At 43.4% G+C, this 20,081-nt stretch overlaps 2 protein-coding genes across 5 annotated transcripts; one reads left to right on the forward strand and one right to left on the reverse strand.

Moving 5' to 3' along the window:
* Window positions 1-1,698: 1,698 nt before the first annotated feature.
* LOC101171681 (sodium-dependent neutral amino acid transporter B(0)AT3) lies at window positions 1,699-8,572 on the forward strand. The gene is made up of 12 exons (XM_004074412.4): window positions 1,699-2,105; window positions 2,993-3,133; window positions 3,272-3,409; window positions 3,968-4,149; window positions 4,227-4,337; window positions 4,407-4,519; window positions 4,596-4,724; window positions 4,810-4,966; window positions 5,069-5,273; window positions 5,899-6,058; window positions 6,156-6,318; window positions 7,816-8,572. Exons 1-12 carry the CDS (start codon window positions 1,964-1,966, stop codon window positions 8,032-8,034), a joined length of 1,860 nt encoding a protein of 619 aa, XP_004074460.1. The 5' UTR covers window positions 1,699-1,963; the 3' UTR covers window positions 8,035-8,572.
* Window positions 6,076-18,105, reverse strand: tert (telomerase reverse transcriptase). 4 transcript variants are annotated; one of them, XM_011481347.3, is made up of 17 exons: window positions 17,648-18,105; window positions 16,088-17,348; window positions 15,820-16,012; window positions 15,590-15,743; window positions 15,352-15,519; window positions 15,107-15,268; window positions 14,820-14,921; window positions 14,647-14,732; window positions 14,331-14,444; window positions 14,177-14,248; window positions 13,011-13,199; window positions 12,793-12,919; window positions 12,039-12,100; window positions 10,715-10,839; window positions 10,093-10,230; window positions 8,640-8,751; window positions 6,076-6,327 (listed from the first exon to the last, which is right to left on the reverse strand). In XM_011481347.3, exons 1-16 carry the CDS (start codon window positions 17,861-17,863, stop codon window positions 8,648-8,650), a joined length of 3,273 nt encoding a protein of 1,090 aa, XP_011479649.1. In that variant the 5' UTR covers window positions 17,864-18,105; the 3' UTR covers window positions 6,076-6,327; window positions 8,640-8,647.
* Window positions 18,106-20,081: the final 1,976 nt, after the last annotated feature.

The following is a 20,081-nucleotide window of genomic DNA, read 5'->3' on the forward strand; positions in this document are numbered from 1 at the left end:
GATAGGAAATCTGCAGACTTATTTCATTCCAATGACATAAATACAAATGAATAAATTTATTTGGGTCAGATTTCCTAACATAAAAATAAGAGTTATGTCAGATTATTCAACTTGTGTACAGACTTCCAGTTAAAGACACTTGTCTACCTGAAACCTGGTTCATTGTCAGAGGGTTTCTTTGTTTAGTTTGATTGTGAATAAAAACCCAAACTATAAAACATTGGTGGAAAACTGGACATTGCGTTGAAAAAAAGTGCTGGTCCTACAGTGTAGAGTTCTTAAAATGTGAAGCCAAAATAACCTAAAAGCTGCAGATAATTTACTACGAGCTTTTCTAAAGCACAAAAAAAAAAAGTAGCTGTTTCTGTTTTACATTTCCAAAAAACAAAATATTAATTTCATCTCTTGTTTGGGTGTCTGTACAAGTTTTAATGAAGAATGTGAGAAGAGCACTCTGGTGAACTACTTCTGGTATCAGGAGACCCTGATCATTGAAAGCAGAATGAAGCCATTCACACACACATTCACACACTCTCTGTTGCCGCACACAAGTACCAACCTTCCACCAGAGTTCAGTGTCTTGCCCAAGGACACTTCTGCATTTGGGAATCAGACCTGCAATAAATTGATCAGAGGTCGAGCGGCCAACCACTGCCCCAGTTCTTAATGTGTCAGTGTTTTTTAAATCAAAAAGGCATTTTTACAATTATTCCAACGCCACATGAACACAGCATTTCTCTAAGTTTGCATTTTTTTCTGAGAGACATCAACCCATTGGTGTAATTGACACTAAAATGAGAACAAAAGTCAAGGTTTTTAAATAGAAAATGTTCTGTTTTAAAATAAATAAATCAATTTTCAATCAAAATGAAAGGATGTTTTCGTCCAAATTCCATGTTATTTCTTTCTCTTTTGAGGTGGATCACCAAAGGTGCATCTGCTTCTGGTACGGCCCTTCTGTCAAACTTTAGAACTCTTTGTTTGCCCAGCCATGGTTCAGCATCTACCAAATTTGTGACTCTGTTGTTCTCTCTTAGACTTTTCTTGTTTGCTCGACTAAATGTTAGCCCTCGCTCTTGTCTGTGTTTCAGTTTTTGGTTAGCTGCCCCCGTTTAGCATTTTCAGGAATGCAGCCAGCACCTTTTGTTTGTTTAATTAGTAAAGATTGACTAGCATCCGACTTCACCCTAAGACCCCTGCATACGGCCGCTTCATGCTCCACAATGGGAGATCTCTGCAAACCGGCACACAAGAGATTCAATTAAAACCACAACTGACTAAACATATCAAACGCTTTTCCCCCTTTCAGATAAAGTGGAAATAAATCAGCAGAGTTGTGTTTATCTCAGGTGCCCTCCAAACATGTCAGGCTTAAAGGACAGCTTGTCCCGTACAGAAAGCTGCCTGCTCAGATGAAAAACAAAGAGCTGACTAGAACTCTATTTTAGTCAAAAGTATTGCTTTGCATTTTAAAATGCAAACGTGCCAGAAATGAATGGCTGAATAGTGGGCCCTCATGGGAAGCAGCTGCTGCTGATCTCAACCACATACAGACTGCATGTGGTTGGTTTCCTGGTCATCATAACACTAAAGCAGCATCCCCAGGTTATCCATTAATTCCAAACCGAGCACACTCCCATTTTGAACTAGGAGGGAGGTTTAACCTCTAAATCATTACGCCTGGTATTCTCACTCCCTTCCTGATTGCCTGATTTCTTCATGAAAACCAATAAAATCTGTGCTCCGGACTCAAAGCCATAGCTGCCTTGCCAGAATCACAGAGGACAGGAGGCTGCTGCTATCTGACATCTTCTGGATGAAACCACCCCGGGGGTCATTTATTCAAGAAGAGGGGGGCTCTAGGCCTGATCAGACAAACAAACTGACCCCAATTAATGCTACACCTGAAGGAGGCATCTTTGAAAGACAGCTGGGATTCTGCTGTGCCTTTTAGTAGCTGAGGATGGGTAAAACTCAAGACTCTCAGGTGGAGGAGAGACCCAAATGGGACAACAAGGTCCAATACCTGTTGACATGCATCGGTTTTGCAGTGGGGATTGGAAATGTGTGGCGTTTTCCCTACCTATGTCAGATCTATGGAGGAGGTGAGAATGAACCACTTCTTTTATCTTTCATGTTATCTTTTCCTAATTTTGCAACTCTTAAACCCGTCTTGTTGTTATGATCCAGTCATTGTACCAGTGACTGGAAATTGGTAAACCTTATCTATTTTTGATAATCCTGTTAAAAAAAAAAGGGCAGGAAGTATTTTCTTTATTTACCTTCTCATAGTTTCCAATGAAAAGTCCATTGAATCCCGAAGAATAGAAGTCAGGGTTATGTCAACACGCAGTTTTAAAAAAATCCATGAGTCATATCAGATCTGTGAGATTCTAGCAGAAAGGTTTTTAGAGTGCCGAGTGACCCGTTTGGGCGTTATTTGCTTTATCCTGCATCCTTACTGTCTGCTTTTAAAACACTAATTTTTTGTTTCATCCTTTCTTTCTGTCTGGGATGGGGGAATAGATTCCATTCATTTGTTTTATTTATGGGCAGAAATATTTGGGCGGAATGAGGATAGTACATGTTTTACCGAAATTCCTTTTTGGGAGGAAGCGTTGGCCATATGGATGTTAAGGAGTTGGGTCCGAAGATTTTTCCTTATTTTTTAAAGAGACTGGTTGAGAGTGGAATTTGGTTTTACAAGCTCACACATTCACTTTTGTTAATACGTGGGCTGTATGTGTTATGTTCTGTCAGCTGAGACTCTAGTGTTGAATTTTTTAATTTGCTTTCTTGCCTCAATCTTTTTGTGAATATTTATTTTGTGTGATGACGAATGGTTATTAAAGGTGTTCCAGCTTCCGTTGTACAATTTCTATCTTTTTGATCAAACCCTTAAAAAGGATTGCTAATCATGAAAGTAGCCCAGCAAAGGCAGGCAGTCCCTCCTGGTTCCTAACTGCGAGGTAACCTCTTTTGTTCTCATCAGGAGCGTTCCTTATCCCATACCTGATAGCGCTGGTTTTTGAAGGCCTCCCCCTGCTCTACCTGGAGCTGGCTATAGGTCAAAGGCTTCGCAAGAGCAGCATCGGGGTTTGGACCTCCATCTCCCCCTTGCTGGGTGGCGTTGGTATGTTGTCTTAATTCATGCTTAAGGAAAACATATGGTCTTTGTGTTCCTCAACAGTTTTTCAAGCTTTTATGTTGAAATACCAAACAGAAAATGTGCCACCATCAAACGGGTACAGATTTAAGGTTGTTTCCACAGGCATCGCCTCCATGATAGTTTCCTTCCTGGTGGCCATGTTTTACAACACCATCCTGGCCTGGGTGCTCTGGTACTTGTTTCATTCTTTCCAAGAGCCGCTCCCATGGAGCTATTGTCCCCTCAACGAAAACCTGACAGGTAAGAAGTAAAAACACCCTTCGAATAATCAGTGGTCCTTTCCACCACGATTTATAAAATTATGCCAGAAAGCCATAAAATATCTTAAAATACGACAACGGGACATCTTAAGTCTCTATATTGGATCAGACCCTGGAGGGTAACAGGTTGGTAGGAAATCTGCAGACTTCTTTCATTCCAATAACAGATGCATACAGATAATACATAAAAAACCATATATAAAATCTATTTGGGTCCGATTCATTCATTCAGTTGATCAACTTGTGTATAGACTTTCAGTTAAAGACACTTGTCTTCCTGAAACCTGATTCATTGTCACTAGGGCTTCTTTGTTTGGTGGGAAAAAAAAAAAACTATAAAACATTGGTGGAAAACACAGGACATTGTGTTGGGAAAAAAGTGCTGGTCCCTCAGTGTAGATGATCTAAAATTTGAAGACCAAAGTTGCTATTAATTTACTACGAGCTTAAACTAAAAAAAAGAAAAGAAAAGGTAGCTGTTTCTGTTTGACATTTCCAAATGATAGTCACTTCATCTCTTGATGGGGCGTCTGTACAGGTTTTAACGAAGAATGTGAGAAAAGCACTCCGGTGAACTACTTCTGGTATCGAGAGACCTTGAACATCACACCGAACATTGAAACCAGTGGTTCCCTGCAATGGTGGTTGGTGGTCTGTCTGGCCAGCGCCTGGAGTATCGTCTACATCTGCTTCATTAAAGGCATCGATTCCGTTGGCAAGGTCAGTTTAGTACGGTGCTGACACGTGTCAGCTCAAATCTTAACATGGTTTTAAATTCCTTCCATCAATTTTCCCAGGCTGTTTATGTGACAACCACATTCCCATACCTGGTACTGACCATCTTCCTGGTTCGCGGCCTCACACTGCCCGGAGCAACAGATGGTTTAGCTTACCTTTTCACTCCAGATGTAAGTCTGTCTATTTTTGAGTAAACAAATACTTTACATGTTCTAAATGTGATGTTCTTCCTGTTCTAGTGGGAGATACTCAAGAATCCACAGGTGTGGCTAGATGCCGCAACTCAGATCTTCTTCTCTCTTTCAGTGGCTTTTGGAGGTCTTATATCCTTCTCGAGCTATAATTCAGAGAGGTACTGCCTCTTAACGACACCAGAACATTTCACAATGAACAAATAAAACCTCATGGTTTTTAGTTTTCTCTTTCAGAAATGATTGTGAGCGAGATGCCGTTCTTGTTGGTGTGATAAATAGTGCAACGTCTCTTTATGGATCCATTCCGATATTTTCCATCCTGGGATTTAAAGCCAGATCCGCATTTAACTCCTGTCTAGAGAGGTAAGCATTCAAATGTCAGATTCACTTTCTCTTACATCTCTTATGTCACCCTCTCTATCAAATCTCCTTCCGATCTTGTCAACAGAAACATCCTGACTCTGACCAACCACTTTGAGTTTTCAGACCAGAATGTCACATTGGAGAACTATGATCAGTGGTATAATCATCTGAATGAGAAATTTCCAGGTCAAGTCCAAAATTTGAACCTCAGGGAGTGTGACCTCCAAACATTCCTTGACCAGGTACTGTTCTTTGAAACTACTATAAATACTGTTGGGACCCTTAAGCTCTCCAGTTTTCTCACAACCGTCTATTCCCTTTCATCTCCGTCTAATCCCTGTCAGAGCGCCTCTGGTACGGGCCTGGCTTTCATCGTGTTCACAGAAGCAGTGATAGAGATGCCAGGTTCTCAGGTGTGGGCTGTGTTGTTCTTCGTCATGCTCTTCAGCTTGGGTCTTTCTTCCATGTTCGGTAACCTAGAAGGTGTCATCACACCTATCAGAGAACTCCACTTGGTACCTAAGATGATCCCCAATGAACTTCTGTCAGGTACCAAAGTTTCTCTTATGCTACGTACTCAATGAGCATGTGTGGCGTGTTCAAGAACACGCTGAACATGGCTTCTTGAACGAGCTTTTAGCAGACGGTGTTCACACTGGACTGTTGCTGTTCGATACAAGCGCATGTACTCAGTTGGAAGAGGCTTGCTCCAGGCTTTTATTTTCACAGCTCTATTCTGATTTATGAAAAACTTGGTGTCATAGAATTCCAGCTGGGCACTAACTGCAATTATTAATTTTTCCATTCATGATCAATTTTCAAACTGTTGGTACTTCCTTGTTTTGAAAAGGGTGCTACCCAAATGTTACCACCAAACCCAAGTCCCTGATTGATCAAAGTTTAACTGGTTTAACTTTTAACACGCGTTGAATGGCCGCCGGTTTCACACGTAGAGCCTGAAAACTGACTTGTGTAACGGCATGTGAACGCAAGAATTTTGAATTTATAACATACATGTATGTTTACATAGATTTTTCGTTAAAAGTGGTTGCTTAAATGTGCATTTCTAGCCCGGTGTGAATGTAGCATTAGACAACAAACGGGGAAGCTTTCATTTATGCTATGATGTTCTTGTTTATTTTATGTTTGATTTCATTTTTTCCTGCCTTCTTAGGAATCTTGTGCCTGATATCCTTCGGGGTTGCCCTCATCTTCAGCCTGGGTTCAGGAAACTATTGGGTGGAGGTCTTTAACGGCTATGTAGGCTCCGTCCCTTTGCTCATCATCGCATTCTTTGAAATTATCGGTGTGATTTACATCCGTGGAATGAAAACGCAAGTTTTTTCTCCTCTCTCTCCATCTTTTTTATTAAACCGCAGTTTTGATGCAGCGATGCTAAATGTAGATATTTGCTCGCTTGTGTTTTGACAGTTTCAGTGATGACATTTATTTAATGACTGGGAGGAGGCCCAACATCTACTGGAAAGCCTGCTGGTTGGTGATCAGTCCATTGATGCTGCTGGTGGTGTTGGTCGCCTACGTGATCGTCCAAGCACAGAACCATCCGACATATCCCACATGGAACCCATCCTATGTAAGCAAACTGAGTGAAAAGATACAGAAGAGTTCATATGTTTTTTAACATATAATTTATATGTTTGCAAAAACAATACGTAGATTCAAAAAATTCCAGTGGCAAGTAAATCCATGTTTCTTTGAGGTTTTATTGCCATTGTCTGTGCAGTGTTGCGTGTTTATGTATGATTCTTCCTGATGTTGATAAAGGCTGCCTGTCAGTTTAGAGTTACAGCATTAGGAGGTAGTGGGTCACATGATCTGAAAAGCTTTGAAGGACTGCCAGCACTAACCACAGCAGCGAGAACCAAATTCAACCCACAAATGGAGCCAAAGGCTTACATTCTCATTTCTGCTGCTTTTTTACACACTTTTTAATATTATTGTACTGCTTTTAAATTATTGTACTGTTTCAGAAAGATCTGATATTCCTTCATTTACCAAAAACAACAAAATTATTAAAAGCTGCTTCCACAAAAGGCTCATTTGGAATAACCAGCTGTTTGAAGGTTAAGAAACCTGTTTTTTTTTTTTTAAATTGTAGATGCATATCTTTCATTTGTTAGGGTTTTTAGTCATTTGCTCTTTGTTCTTTGGTCCAATGGATGGAGAATCTGCAGGTTGCACTTGTTTGGTCCACACAAACCCATCTACATGAAGTAAAGTGTCAAGATAAACGTGCTGCTGACCTGCTCTAATGCTGAGCCCGAAGACGCAGAACCTTTCTCAGAATCTTTCTAAGTCAAACCCAAGACTGAGGCTGATGAGAAATGAGGTTTTCTTGTCTAAAGTCAGTAAGAACCAACTGCAGTGATTTGTGAGAGCATGTATGTTAAACACATGAAGGGCTTCAGTAAATTGAGTTTGTTTTCATCGTTTTCCTGCTCCAGATGTGACTGTTTCTGTTCTGGTTTCAGCAGATTCTGGTGTTGCATTGCAGTTTCTTAGCCTGGCAGGCTGTCACTGTGTGGTCCAGTCTATTTCTAAAGCGGTGGTGGACGGATTCATGCCGTTCCCTTCTTCTCGTCTGGTTATAGTTCAGGCCAACTCCCCAACCCCTTACCGACATTTTCAACAGATGAATGAACAAAATGATTTTCATCTAGCTTTGGCGATGGAAGATAAACATCTAAACATAAAGCTGTACATCAGTGCAGCTGCTGAATCCCACAGCTTCACATTCTGGCTTTGCAGACTCCCCACAGAGCTTTTAGTAAGGTTCCAGTAGAGGCACGACTCCTTGTTTTCCTCACACAGGAAAATACTTTCACACATTGTGTAAGATTCTTGAACTACATACGTAACGTGGCTTCTAAAATTGGAATAACGCGAAGCTTTCAATCCGTCCGGATGTCTGCTGCCTCTTCGTGTTTCACTGTAACCCCATCGGGCCAGGACTGAATGCCATGTCCCACGCCAGTTTCAGCTGGCAGTGTTTACACTGAAACAGAGGAGCTGCACTAACACAAACATGTTCTCATTGGTTCCTAACATTCTGTTTTTTTCTTTTTTGTAGGAACTCTTCCCCCAAACGGAGGTGAAGGACTATCCGGACTGGGTGTTCGCCATCATCGTCCTCCTCAGCTCTGTTCCTGTGCTCTCCATCCCTCTGGTGGCTCTGGTCAGACTGATCTGCTCAAGAGTCAAAAGGTCGTCAGCTGCAGTTGACCTAAACCCCTACGACAACAGCACCTTTCAGATTGAAGTACAGGAACAGAGGAATCCAAAGGCTTGAACCTGTCAAACGTCTCTTCTCGTCATGCATTTCAGCTGAGAAAAACAATCCTGCTGGTTTCAATGCTAAACCTCAAACATCAGGGTTTTTTATTTCACTTGGCTGCACTTTGTTTGTGTACTTGTGACAGTAAAAGAAATCCCTGGAGGCTGATGACGTTTCCGTGCACATATTTACAGACAAGTTATTTTTAAAGCCTAACCATATCTTCTTTGTGGAAAACTACCGCAGCGAGTGAATCAAAGTCCAGAGATACAGGCGTCTGAGGAATGAGCCAGGCTCCATGTCAGAAGCTGGATTCTTCTCAAGTTTTTCATTCATCAACTTGAGCTTGTTTTACGACACCGGTTTATCACCGGGTTTTATCGCTTAAGTGGTTTTTAAGAGATGACCAAAACATATTTACTGTGCTTTACAGAACACGTAAGATTCCATTTGCTCGTTTAAACAAAAGCCTTGAATGTTCATCATGTCAATCTGAGAGAAAAATTACAACGTTTTGCTTCCATTTTCTTTTCTTTTAATCACTTTAACAAAATAAATCCTCATGTGAAAGCCATGCTGTCAAACTGCCCACACATTTCCGTTCCTGTGGCTGCTTTTACCTGTGGACTCACATCTGCATAGCCAGGAAGTCCAGCAGAGCCCGGGGGTTGGCGGCCTGCCGGACCCTAGCCAGCCTCAGGTCTCCCAGAAGCCTCTCCAACCGGCGCTTCCCTGTCCAGAGGGTGAAAGCAGATATTGAGATATTACAGTTCATCTCCGAACTGTAAAATCCACCCATCTGAGCTGTAAAATCCCATAACAGCTGGTTATAAAACTGCTAAATACACCTGAAAACATTCAGATTGGCCAGCGTGGATACAGCCATCACAGCATCCACCTTTAAGAGAAGATGTATTCCAGGAAAGTTCCTGTGTTTTCATGTTTGGTCTTTCTGTAACAGCCGTGCTGCAGTTCTGACCATAAAAACCCAACGCCAGAGTTCATGCTCGACTGCATCACGGATATTCCTGTACGCCTCTCAGCTGATGCCACCTTCAGGCAAAACCCAGCCTCATCCAGGAGATTTCAGATTCTCCATCAGCTCAGCAAACCTCTCTGTCTCCTGAGGACAGATGTTTTATGAAGAAACAAGTTCAGTAAACAGAGTCCTGATCCATTCTCAGCGAGCAGCTTTGTCATGATATTCATCAATAGTGCCAAAGCTTCTAAACCCACATTCAGAGAAAAGAAATGTTCTAAAAGAATCCTCCTGAATTCAAACACGGGATTGAATAAAGAACTCAAAGATCCCCTCTAATCGTCTCTTCATCTATTGTTAAAGCGTTCCCAGTGGTCTTTAAATCGTGATTGTCATTTTTGGACAAAATTTTTTAAAAGCCGAGTCATTTTCTAGGACATAGTTTCTGCAGAGCAGCAGCAGTTCTTTAGAAATTCACCCACCTCTGAGTTGTGCACAGAGCAAGCCCACCCCCTTCCTCTCCCATTGCTGAGAGCTCTTTGTTTACACGCTCACCTGCTGGCTTACAGCCTCTCTCACCCCCAACCTAACATTAGCAGGGCACCAAACGTGTTAAGCAGTATCAGATCTATCCAGTCGTACAGTTTAGATCCAGATCAGCTCAGACCAGGAAAACAAAGACAAACATGGATCTGTTGGTCTGACAGAGGATGATCAGAATGGAGCAGAGCAGGAAGCTTGAGGCTGCCCAGCGTATTTTCTTCTTCACAAATATGGTCTTTTTTAAACGACATTTTTTATCTGCTCCTGGTTTAATGCAATCTGAATAAAGAAATACTCAGAACTACATTTTTGACCTTCATCTTCTTAACATATGTCCTCCATCATCAGAAAAACGGTTCAAGAGCAGTGAAAGCCTTTGGCTGATCAAACCTTTGAAAGGTCAAAATGATCTGCTAAAATTCTCAAAACGCTGCCAAGTTTTGTCTTCTGCATATTCAGCTGATGATTTGAAGTGTTAAAAGTCTTAGAATATTTCGTTCAGGTGTTGAGTGACTTTCATTTTTATACTTAGTGCTTGGTGGAACACCCACATTTGTGCAGGCGTGGCAGCAGGTCTTTGTAGACGGGTCGGTGTTTAGACAGAACCCGCAGGAAGGCCAGACAGAAGAGCAGCTCCACGGCCTCGTACTGAACGCTGCCCTTCTGAGCTCCATCCCCCAAAACCAACCCTGGAGGAGAGAGGGGAAGCTGAGCACACAACCTGGCAGAGGAGACAGGGCTCCAACCTTCTGTTCGGGGTTTCTCTGAGCCATAAAAGACAAAAACACTAAACTGATCCACATCTTAATAGGTGAAGCTGTGATGCAACACTGACGTTCTGGTTTGCAGTCACACTTATTGTCGAAGCACCAGGAGATCTAAGGATCTTAACGGCTTCTTCTTGGTTCTTCAAACCAAAGGTTTGGTGGTTTGTTCCAGGCTTTTCTGAACCTCCCTGTGATCATAGTCATGGTGGAGAGTCTGGAATCTGACTGACTGCTTGAGTTCAAGTGAGCCTGAGATGAGAAACTCACCTGGATTCACTCATCTTCCTCCGCTCTGCATGGGTTTTTCTAGATTTGCTGTTTCTTGTTTTATTATTCTAACAAACCAACCATTAAAATGACTAACAGACCGTTTCTTTGAGCTGGAAAAGAGAATAAAGTAAAGTACCTGTGTTGCTGCGCCTGATGAGAGCGTTGGCATAGTGCGCCATGTCCCAGATCATCTGCTGGAAGTACGTTGGGTTCTTTGCGACCGTCTGGGCGAAGGGTAAACTCTGAACACAGACATGGAACCTGGACAGAGCGGACACAGAGGAGGCTGCAGGTCTGCAGACCAAAGGCTGAAACACCTGCATGTTCTGAGACGCTAAACACCAAAAGACTTTATTTGAACAAAGGATTGGACTTTGAAAAAGTCTTTAAATGAGCAAAAGAGAGACATAAACAGTTTTAAAGTCCGATCCCATCTATTTTCAGAGCGTTCCCAGTGGTCTTTTAGTTAGGATGACGCCACTTTTAGCCAAAATCAAACATTTCTGTTGTTTTCTAGGACATAGTTTCTGCAGAGCAGCAGGAATTCAGTAGAAATTCACCTCTGATTTGTGGACGGGACCGTTGGCATAAAGCAACCACACCCTCCCTTCCCCTCCCCTCCCCTCCCTGCTGCTGAGAGCTCTCTGTTTTCACACTGCTACCTTCCAGCACATCAAAATTCCAACCTAACATTACTGTGAAACAAAAATGGTGATCAACATCGTAGCTATCCAGCCATTCAATTCTGATCCAGATACCAGCTCAGACCAGGAAAACAAAGACGTTCATGGATCCGTTTGTCTGATGGTGGACGATCAGAATGGAGAAGGAAGACTTTGGACCACCGATTGTAGATTACTAGAACTTATTTTGTTACAACTAGAAGCTGTTTCAAAGGCATTTTTCATCTGCTCCTTATTCACAATGATTTGAATAAAGAAATACTGACAAGTGCAATTTTGAGCTTAATCTACTCTATATACACTATTTTACCAAAAGTATTGGCTCATCCATCCAAATGATCAGGTGTCCTCATCACTTCTTCTGGTCACAGGTGTCTTACATTAAGCCCTCAGTCATGCAGACTCAGTTCATATGTAATCAAGGCAGGTGAGCGGATACTTTTGGTACTATAGTGTTTGTCCTCTGATCAGAAAAATGCTCCAAGAACATGTTAAAAACACCAACAGCACCCTCATCAGAGCATCAGAGTGAGTCTTTAATGATAGAACTTAATATGAAACATTAGAGGGTTAGACAATAAAAGTGTCATCTTTATTTTAATGAGCAGTTGAGTGAAGAATTTGGGACTAAATAGAATCCAGAATAGGAATGAAGACGTTGATGTTTTTTTCTTTATTTATTTATTTTCTGGAGCCCTTCCCTCCTGTGCGTCTTCACAGAATCGAACCTAAAACTTCAGGTCATCAGACAAATGGCGCCGCAGCTCGTCGTCTTACCTGCACGCCTGCAGCAGCACCAGCTTGTGGATGTTCTTGTAAGCAGACTCGAGGGAATTAGTCTGAGAAGAGAGTTTAGGGATTGATCAAAAGAACCTGGTCAGTGAAGAGAAGAGGACGGAGACTCGGCGTGTCTCCAACATCTGCTGCAGGGCAGGAGAAGCAGATGAACGGCGGTGGGATTTGGGCCTTTTCTATCACTAAGATGTTTGACCTCATTGTCTCTAGAAGATCTGAACAGGAACGATGTTCAGTTAGGATCCACCAGTTTCTCAGAAAGAACTCCAGAACATCTTCTTTTCGTCATCTGATGGAGGATTTTCAACCGTTTTTTTCCTCCTTTCATGTTTTTATGGAGAAAGTTCTCCTAATGGCTTCAGTCGGATTTTTACAAACGTTTCCATTGCTTTTAGAAACATCGGTAATACTTTATTGGCTGAAACAGAAGAACGTGACCTTCAGGCCTCTGGAAATCAGGCGGTTTCCTGACGTCATATGATGATACTGTTAGATTCACACTCGTCTGTTTACAATACAAAGCTGGAGTTTAGGAAATTATGATTTAAGGTTTAAAGTTTAGATTTCCCTCAACTTTGCAGTACAAAAGAGAGGAACATGTGTATTTAAATATTTAAACCAAACTCAACACAAGTTTTTGGATGCAGACCAACACATCTGAGCTATAAAGTATCAAACTCTTTCTTTGTTTCATTCTAGTCATTCGTTAGAACCAAAGCATCTTTTATCTACTAACCTTCAAGTCCAAAAACAGAGGGTGACATTTGATTCTGAGAATGGACATCAGCTTCCTCCTCATCTGCTGTCCTGCGGAGTGGGCGGAGCCTAGCGTGAGGCTGTAGCGCAGAGAGAGGCCTGCATAGCTGGGAGAGGTTTCAGTGATGGGAGTTAGGCTGAAGGTTGTGATGTTCCCGTGTTCGCTGCAGTCCCCTGGTTCAGGGTGGAGGCTTTTACCTGGAATAGTCTTTGCACACATCCAGCGAGCGGGTGTCCAGCAGAAGGCCGCACCACGGGAAGAGGCAGTGAGGAGGCAGCACGCGGATGTCGGGGAAAGCGCCGCCGCCCTCTGACCCCTGAAAGTTGACCACCACCTTTTGCGGGTTGGCCACCACGCCGTATTGAGGAACTCCAGCCAGCAAGATACTTCACACGAGAAAGGGTGGGGTCACAGTGAAGAGAAACCAAAGAGTTTCGTGTGTGAACTAAATGATTGATTTAGTTTATGCACAACGACTTCCTCTGCAGTCTGTTTACAGAGAAACCAGGAAGAGAGGAAGAAGACAGTAACATGTCTGCACGTGTGTGTGCACGTGTGTGTGCGCGTGTGTGTGCACGTGTGTGTGCGCGTGTGTGTGCGCGTGTGTGTGCACGTGTGTGTGCGCGTGTGTTTAAGTCAGGGGTGCTCATTACGTCGATCGACCAGTAGATCTTCAAGGACATGAGGGTAGATCAAAGGCCAGCAAAGATAAATAACCAAAAAAATAAAAATGTACTTCTAAAAAATCCACCAGCCAATCAAAATCCTTACAGAGAAGTACAGGACTTGATTGACATGCAGAACTGCCATTCGAACAACCTCTGATGCATACTTCACTGCACATGCGTGTTTAAATTTGCTGCCTGCTCCGTCCCCCCCCCCCTCTTCCGTGGCACGCGCTCCTCACGGATCAGCAGGCCTAAAAGCCACGCTCCCCCCATTGCATGGCTTACAACAGAGCATGACATACGATTGTCGCTGCTTTCTGTTTTTGTAATAAAACGCCTCAAATGTTAATACAAAAGTATCTTTGTGTAATCTCACTGTGTAGTTTTTTAATTATCAGTACATAAACAATGTTATGTACTGATAGTTCATACTATGTTTATTAAACAGTATTTAGTCTCAAAATACATATATACATTTATACACACACACATGCACGCGCGCGTGTGTAGGATTATGTATGTATGTGTGTCTCTCTGCATGTGTGTCTGCGTGTGTTTGTGTGAGTTTTAATGCATGTGTGTGTCTGTTTTTTCAGATGTGTGTGTTCATGCATGGGTGTGTCTGTGTGTGTTTATATGAGTGTTAACGCATGTGCGTGTCTGTGTGTGTTTGTTCAGATGTGTGTGTGTTGTACCTGAGGAAGGACTGTGCTTGGTTGCGGTCTGGGGTGATGAGGAGGAAGTCATCCACCAGCCTCATCAGACACCTGCAGGACAGAGGAAAAGCGTCAGAAGACTGCCCCCTTGTGTTGGTGATGTGTAACGACGTGTCCACAGAAACAGAGCCACCCTTTGTTTTTGATGTCTCTGAAGAGGACGTTCTCCATGTGGCCATAGCACAGACAGCACAGCAGAGAGGACACCACCGAGCCCTGAGGAATCCCTCGGCACTGACGGTACGTCCTGGACAAACAAATAATAATAATAATAATTGATACTTTATTTATCCCTCGATGGGGAAATTCTTCTCCACATTTTGACTCATCCCCGTGCTCGGGGGCCGACAGCTGGCTGGGGAGAGCGGGGATCGATCCGCCAACCCTTCAGTTGGTGGACGACCTGCTCGCCAGAGCTACTGCATCCATGTAGGAGATGAAGAACGTACTTCTTTCCATGCTGAACGACACTTCCTGTGAGCATCTGCGTGAAGAACTGCAAGGCGTCTTTGCCTCGAAGATTTGAGCCGAAAGCCTGTTTGAAGGAGAAGCCGTGAGAAGTAAAACAGTGAAATGTTGTAACGCCTGCATGAAAGGAACAACATGCAGACGGTCACGGTACCTGCTCCACCAGGACGGCGTGATGCACTTTGCTGCTCTTCTGCAGGGACATCACAAAGCCCTTCATGCTGGTGGATCCCATGCTACCGTCAGAGAAATCCACCTGAGTCGGAAACATCCCATCAATCTGTGTTTGCCACAATCACACGAGTTTAAACCCCAAAAACAATGTTCTGTACTGCAAATGCTGAGCATCAAAACAGGAAGCAAACATCTGGAAACAAACAGGATTTTTCTGTTTACGCTCCACTTCAAAGTCATTTCTCCAAGTTTCCTCTGGATCTGCACCTGTCTGGCGAAGGCTTTCTTCAGGCCTTCGTGGGAATCAGCCCAGATCTTAGCGTAGTGGCGGACGGTGAAGACTTCCTCTTGGACGGGTGACAAAGCCTCGGTGATCACCTCCTTGAGTTTGTCGTGCGGCAGACTGTCGTAGGCGCCGCTCACATCCACCTTCAGCCCAACCCACAGGTGAGCCCGTCAGAGACGGGTGGAGAAAGGAAAACATCGGATGTTCCTGGAAGGACAAGGTTCACCTTTACAAAGTAGAGCGGCTGTGGTTTGTCCTTCTGGGCTGGTGCCAGAGAGCGCAGCACTTTGTGGATGTCCGTCATGCCCCAGACGGTGGAGCCCAGGAGCGCCGGAGCGGAGCGCACACGCGCCTGCAGCATGCTCATCAGGTCACGGATGCGCTTGTGGTGAAGCTGTGGAGAAGGTCACGTTTAGGAACCCGGCATGCTAAGAGAGGACAGAGGAGATCTCGTCTGTGTGCACCCGTGTGTTTGAGTCTGCCCCGATGACCCGTGTGATGGGCCTCATCCCGTCCGTCTTGGGAATGAAGCGGAGTTGGGAGATGACCGTGCCTTTGGGGAGGGACGCCACCTGAGCTGGGCTCAGCTCCTCCATCTCGCCTTTAGCGATGTGCCTTCTATCACATAAACACAGGTATGGTTCCAAAGGCTGATCCGAAGGCGAGGGGAGGTTTTGTGTTGGAGAGTCTGAACCTGAAAGCCAAATCCTGGAGTTTGCTCCAGACCTCCTGCCTGTAGAACCTGATGGCGTTCTTCTGTCCCACGCTTTCTGTGGCGTAGAAGCAGGCCCGGACCAGGCCCACGACAAAGCCATCCAGAAGCCAGGTCAGAAACTGACTCAGGATCCGCGTCCGGTAGGCCAGCTCACTGGGGGGGAAGCGGCCTGCTACAGGAGATTCAGAAGAATCTTTCATGAAAACAGCAGAGGAACCAAACAGAAGATCCTCTCCAATCCTCTCACCTGTCCTGCGGAGCTTCAACCAATCACAGTCCATCACCTTTATCTTCCACATGAGTTCCGCCACCGAGATTCTCTCAAACTTGCCGCTCTTCAGGAAGCCTCTGACTCTGCTGAAGAATTGGAGTCGGTTGTGGTCGGAGCCCCACAGCTCCTCAGGGACGACGGCGGTGAGGCATTCTCTGACAAACAGGTAGACCCGATGCGGCGCGCAGTGCTGAGGGATGAGCGAGCTCAGCTCCCCCTGAGCCGCACGGCTCAGCTCAACCACTGGACACATCCGGTGCAAAACGCTGCTGTAGCGACACTTTCTGTGCCTCTGCAGCAGCCGGCCAAACACCGGGACCATGTTAAAGTAGCGCAGGGGGAGTTTCTTCGGCTTCCTCTCCTGTCCGTTTAAATACGGCAGACCCTCAAAGAAGACCAGTCTCACCAAATCCTGCCCCTGTAAGCGCCTGGGTCCAGCAGCGGTTCTCCTCTTCCTGTTGAGACAGAAGCCGTGCATGCCACGGCCGCCGTAAAGGAACCCCAACGTGCGGATAAAACACTGGGAGGACGGCAAAGGCGGGAACGCCCCCGATCTCCAGCTGGGACCTCCCTCCAAAGGCGGAGGAGCTGCTGACGTTTCAGGAGGCGGCTTGACAGCAGCTGCATCGTTTTCTCCAGACTTTCCTGAAAGTGTTGACTCATCAAGAACGGCTTCATGCTGCCGTCTCTCTTCATGATGAACGCCGCGCCTCCTTTCTCTTGATTCCTCCTCCTCAGATTCTCTTTTTCTTTTCCTCGTGCTGACTTCACTTTCCACTCTCCTCCTCTTCCTGCTTTCCTCCACATCTCCAACGGAGCCTGTCTTTGTCAGGTTCGCTGAGCGTGTCTTCTTTCCGACCTGAAAACTTTTGTGTTTCCTCGACGGAGGCCGGAGAAGAAACCCGCTGGAGGCGGTGGTCATGGACACTCTGTCATACGCTGGAACGCCGCAGATCTGGAAGACGCAGGAAGGAGGTGCCAGCACGAAGACGGAGCAGCTCCCCAACAGGTAGCGGGTGACGTCTGTGCCGAGGCGCGCCGTGACCTTCTTCCACAGGTCGCTGCTGTGGATGTAGGCGGCGCTTTGAGACAGATCTCCCTGGAAGCGGAAGTGGTCTGCATCCCGGTCCTCCTGTGCCACACCCAGGAAGTTGTAGCCGTGGGCCAAAACATTTCTCCTCCTTTTCCTTTTCAGGCTGTTGAGGATAAAAGCCAGGAGCTCTGGAAACGTGCAGGTCTGAGGAGGTTAAAGAGAAAACATGAAGGAAAAAAAAGCGGGCACGTGTCCAGGAAATTTCCAGACGGAATTTAGTCACAAAGCTTTGTCAAAATTTAAGAGATTAGCCCAAATAAGAGAACAATTAGCACCATATTTCGGATCAATAAGAGTCATGGCACAGCCAGTTTTATTAGTGAGTATAAATACGTTATTACGGTTTGATGCTACGTAACACTTCAGATAAATTCAGAAATGTTCGTGAAACCAGCAGAGAAAAGAAATCAGATCTTCTCCAGAGATTATAACGGGATTATTACCTGATTACAGCTCGGGACGTCCTGCAGCTCCTCATCAGAACACACAAACACTCCCCGAACGAAAGACTTAAAGCTGTGTGTGTCCGAAGGTTGAAGCAGCGCAGCTCTCCGTCCCTCCCTGAACACAACGCCGTCAGCGAACTCCTCCAGCGTCCGCGTGCGTTTGTAGAGCGACCGGAGGATGTTCAGGACGCTCGACAAATCCCCGGATGTCATGACGTCTGAGTACTGTGGACGTTCTGAACGTCAACGTTACAAACGGACTTTTTTTTAGCAACTTCGGTGACTTCTACATTGCAGTATGGGTGATTCAAGGACCCGCGGTGTAATCATAGCCAATGATACATCACAAAAAGTGACCATATCCAATCAGACGTCGTTTTATTGAAGCAAACAAGTCCCCGGATAAAAGCAACCAATCACATAGCCTCTTACTAAAGTAGCTTTCCTTGTTGACCAATAGAAAACAAGAAAATGTATGTTGTCATTTCAGCATACATAGAACGAACATCAGTGCGTTTTACACTGCGAGGAGTGGATTTTCTTCTGTTGGTTTTCTGTTTAAAACAAACTAAATAGATAAAAAGATAAATAAATAAATAATCTACCAACACTCAGAAAACATTGTGATGTCATTTTAAATAGTTGTTTTTATTTTGATTTGTTTGCATGTTTATTTTTTGCTGCATGCCTGATGTTTTAAGTCCCTCAGCAAAATGTAGTAAACCTGCAGTTTATTTTACCAAGTACATGCTAAATATAGCAAGTACAGACCATCTATGTGTAGTGTGGGAATTATCCTAACTAAATACCAATAAATACTCAGATTAAACTGCAACATTTTAAATTTACAATAGATTGTTTGTTCACCATTCAGCATGTCCCTTCAGGGGTCGCCACAGAGAATTAGCTTTCACTGATTCACACAGGTGGTTTTGCAGAGATTTTTACGCAGAATGCCCTTCCTGACACAACCCTGTGTGTTATTGGGGCTGGGGACGAGCACAGTGGGAAATTTACATTATAAAGATAGCACATTAAAAGTAGACTTCAAGAATACGTCCTCACCTTTTGTATGGACTACCAGTAAGTATAGTATACTTACACAGAACACTTTTTGCTCAGAGGTAATTTAGTTGTTTTCTTACATAAGTTAAAGGTTTTCACAACTGTTATATTTTTAGCCAAGAAGAATTTAAGAACAGTAATTTTTTTGTTGTTGGCAAACTGTAAACACAACAAATGATGTTACTGAAGGTTCTCTTAAAGAAGTGTTCTTTCTTTTTTCAAATCAGTTCAATTCAAACAACTTTATTTGTCCCAGATGGGCAATTCCTTTTGAAGTTGCAGAAATAATTTTTTGGGGGGGAAAAATTACATCATGTAGATCCATTAAACAAAATTGACAACCCTAAAAAAACACACATTCTATGCAGTACTATAGTTCTTTGATATGGACAAATGTTGTTTTCCTCTTTTTTGTTCTGCATCTAGGATGGTGAAATCTGTGATTTTTATTCAGGGCATTCAAAATGTTACTTACATTTTCAGAATTTCCTTCTGCATGAATTATTGATTTAGTTTTCTGAATTGACTGACCAGAAGTTATTTATTTATGTTTCCAATTTGCCTGATTTTTTATGCTCTGAATAAATGAGAAATGTTAAAACTGGTACTTAGAACTTGATTACCTTTATTTCTCAGTTACTTTTTAGTTTTTTTCCTCAAGTCACTGTTCTTTACTTGAGTAATCATAAAGTTACATTGATTTTTTTGAGTACAATTTTAAAAAAAACTTTGGAGATATAAGACTTTTATTGAATTTGAATTACTTCTGTTCTAGTTGTGAATGTAAACAGTTGCAATTAATGGCTCAAACATAAAGGTTTAAACATTTAAAAGGGTCAAATTTGACAGCATTTGAAGCATGGGCAGAAGTGATGCTTGGAAAAAAAAAAAATCCAATTCTTTGATTGTCATCTATGAGTTTTAACGGCAAAATCTATACTGTTGAAATCGACACCAATTTGCTTAAGAAAATACAGATTAGATTTAAAAAATGTTCCTTTATGCTAAACATTTTCTAGATGGCCTCATATTTACAGTATTTTAAACCAGCCGGCATTAATAGCCATTAATATTTTATTGATGGTAATCACATATTCAGTTTTATATTAGATTAGTTTACAAAAAGTTATTGAGTTTTTTTCTTAAGAAACTGCACCAGAATGTTATCCATAGACTCACATGTAATGCCTCTTAGTGGGCAGCAGGTGGTGCATCTGAGGCTTTACGGCTTTCTTCATGGTACCAGTTAGCCTCTTCCAGAGTCAGAATAAGATGTGTAAACATCTGGTGGTACCTGGAGCCACTTTTTCTAAACAGCCCTAAACTTTGCTTCTTTCGTTCTTCCTGTTGAAGATTAAGCTTGACT

The sequence above is a fragment of the Oryzias latipes genome, chromosome 11 (genome assembly GCF_002234675.1).
Source record: "Oryzias latipes chromosome 11, ASM223467v1".
NCBI classification, from domain to species: domain Eukaryota; kingdom Metazoa; phylum Chordata; class Actinopteri; order Beloniformes; family Adrianichthyidae; genus Oryzias; species Oryzias latipes.

Excerpts from the sequence above, each read along its gene's own strand:
- LOC101171681 (XM_004074412.4), top strand. The coding sequence starts at position 1,964 with ATGGGTAAAACTCAAGACTCTCAGGTGGAGGAGAGACCCAAATGGGAC. Across the intron at positions 2,106-2,992 it reads ATGTCAGATCTATGGAGGAG|GAGCGTTCCTTATCCCATAC; the intron begins GTGAGAATGAAC and ends TGTTCTCATCAG. Across the intron at positions 3,410-3,967 it reads CCTCAACGAAAACCTGACAG|GTTTTAACGAAGAATGTGAG; the intron begins GTAAGAAGTAAA and ends GCGTCTGTACAG.
- tert (XM_011481347.3), bottom strand. The coding sequence starts at position 17,863 with ATGACATCCGGGGATTTGTCGAGCGTCCTGAACATCCTCCGGTCGCTC. Across the intron at positions 16,013-16,087 it reads GTTGAAGCTCCGCAGGACAG|CAGGCCGCTTCCCCCCCAGT; the intron begins GTGAGAGGATTG and ends AATCTCCTGTAG. Across the intron at positions 10,840-12,038 it reads GTGCTGCTGCAGGCGTGCAG|GTTCCATGTCTGTGTTCAGA; the intron begins GTAAGACGACGA and ends CGCTCTGTCCAG.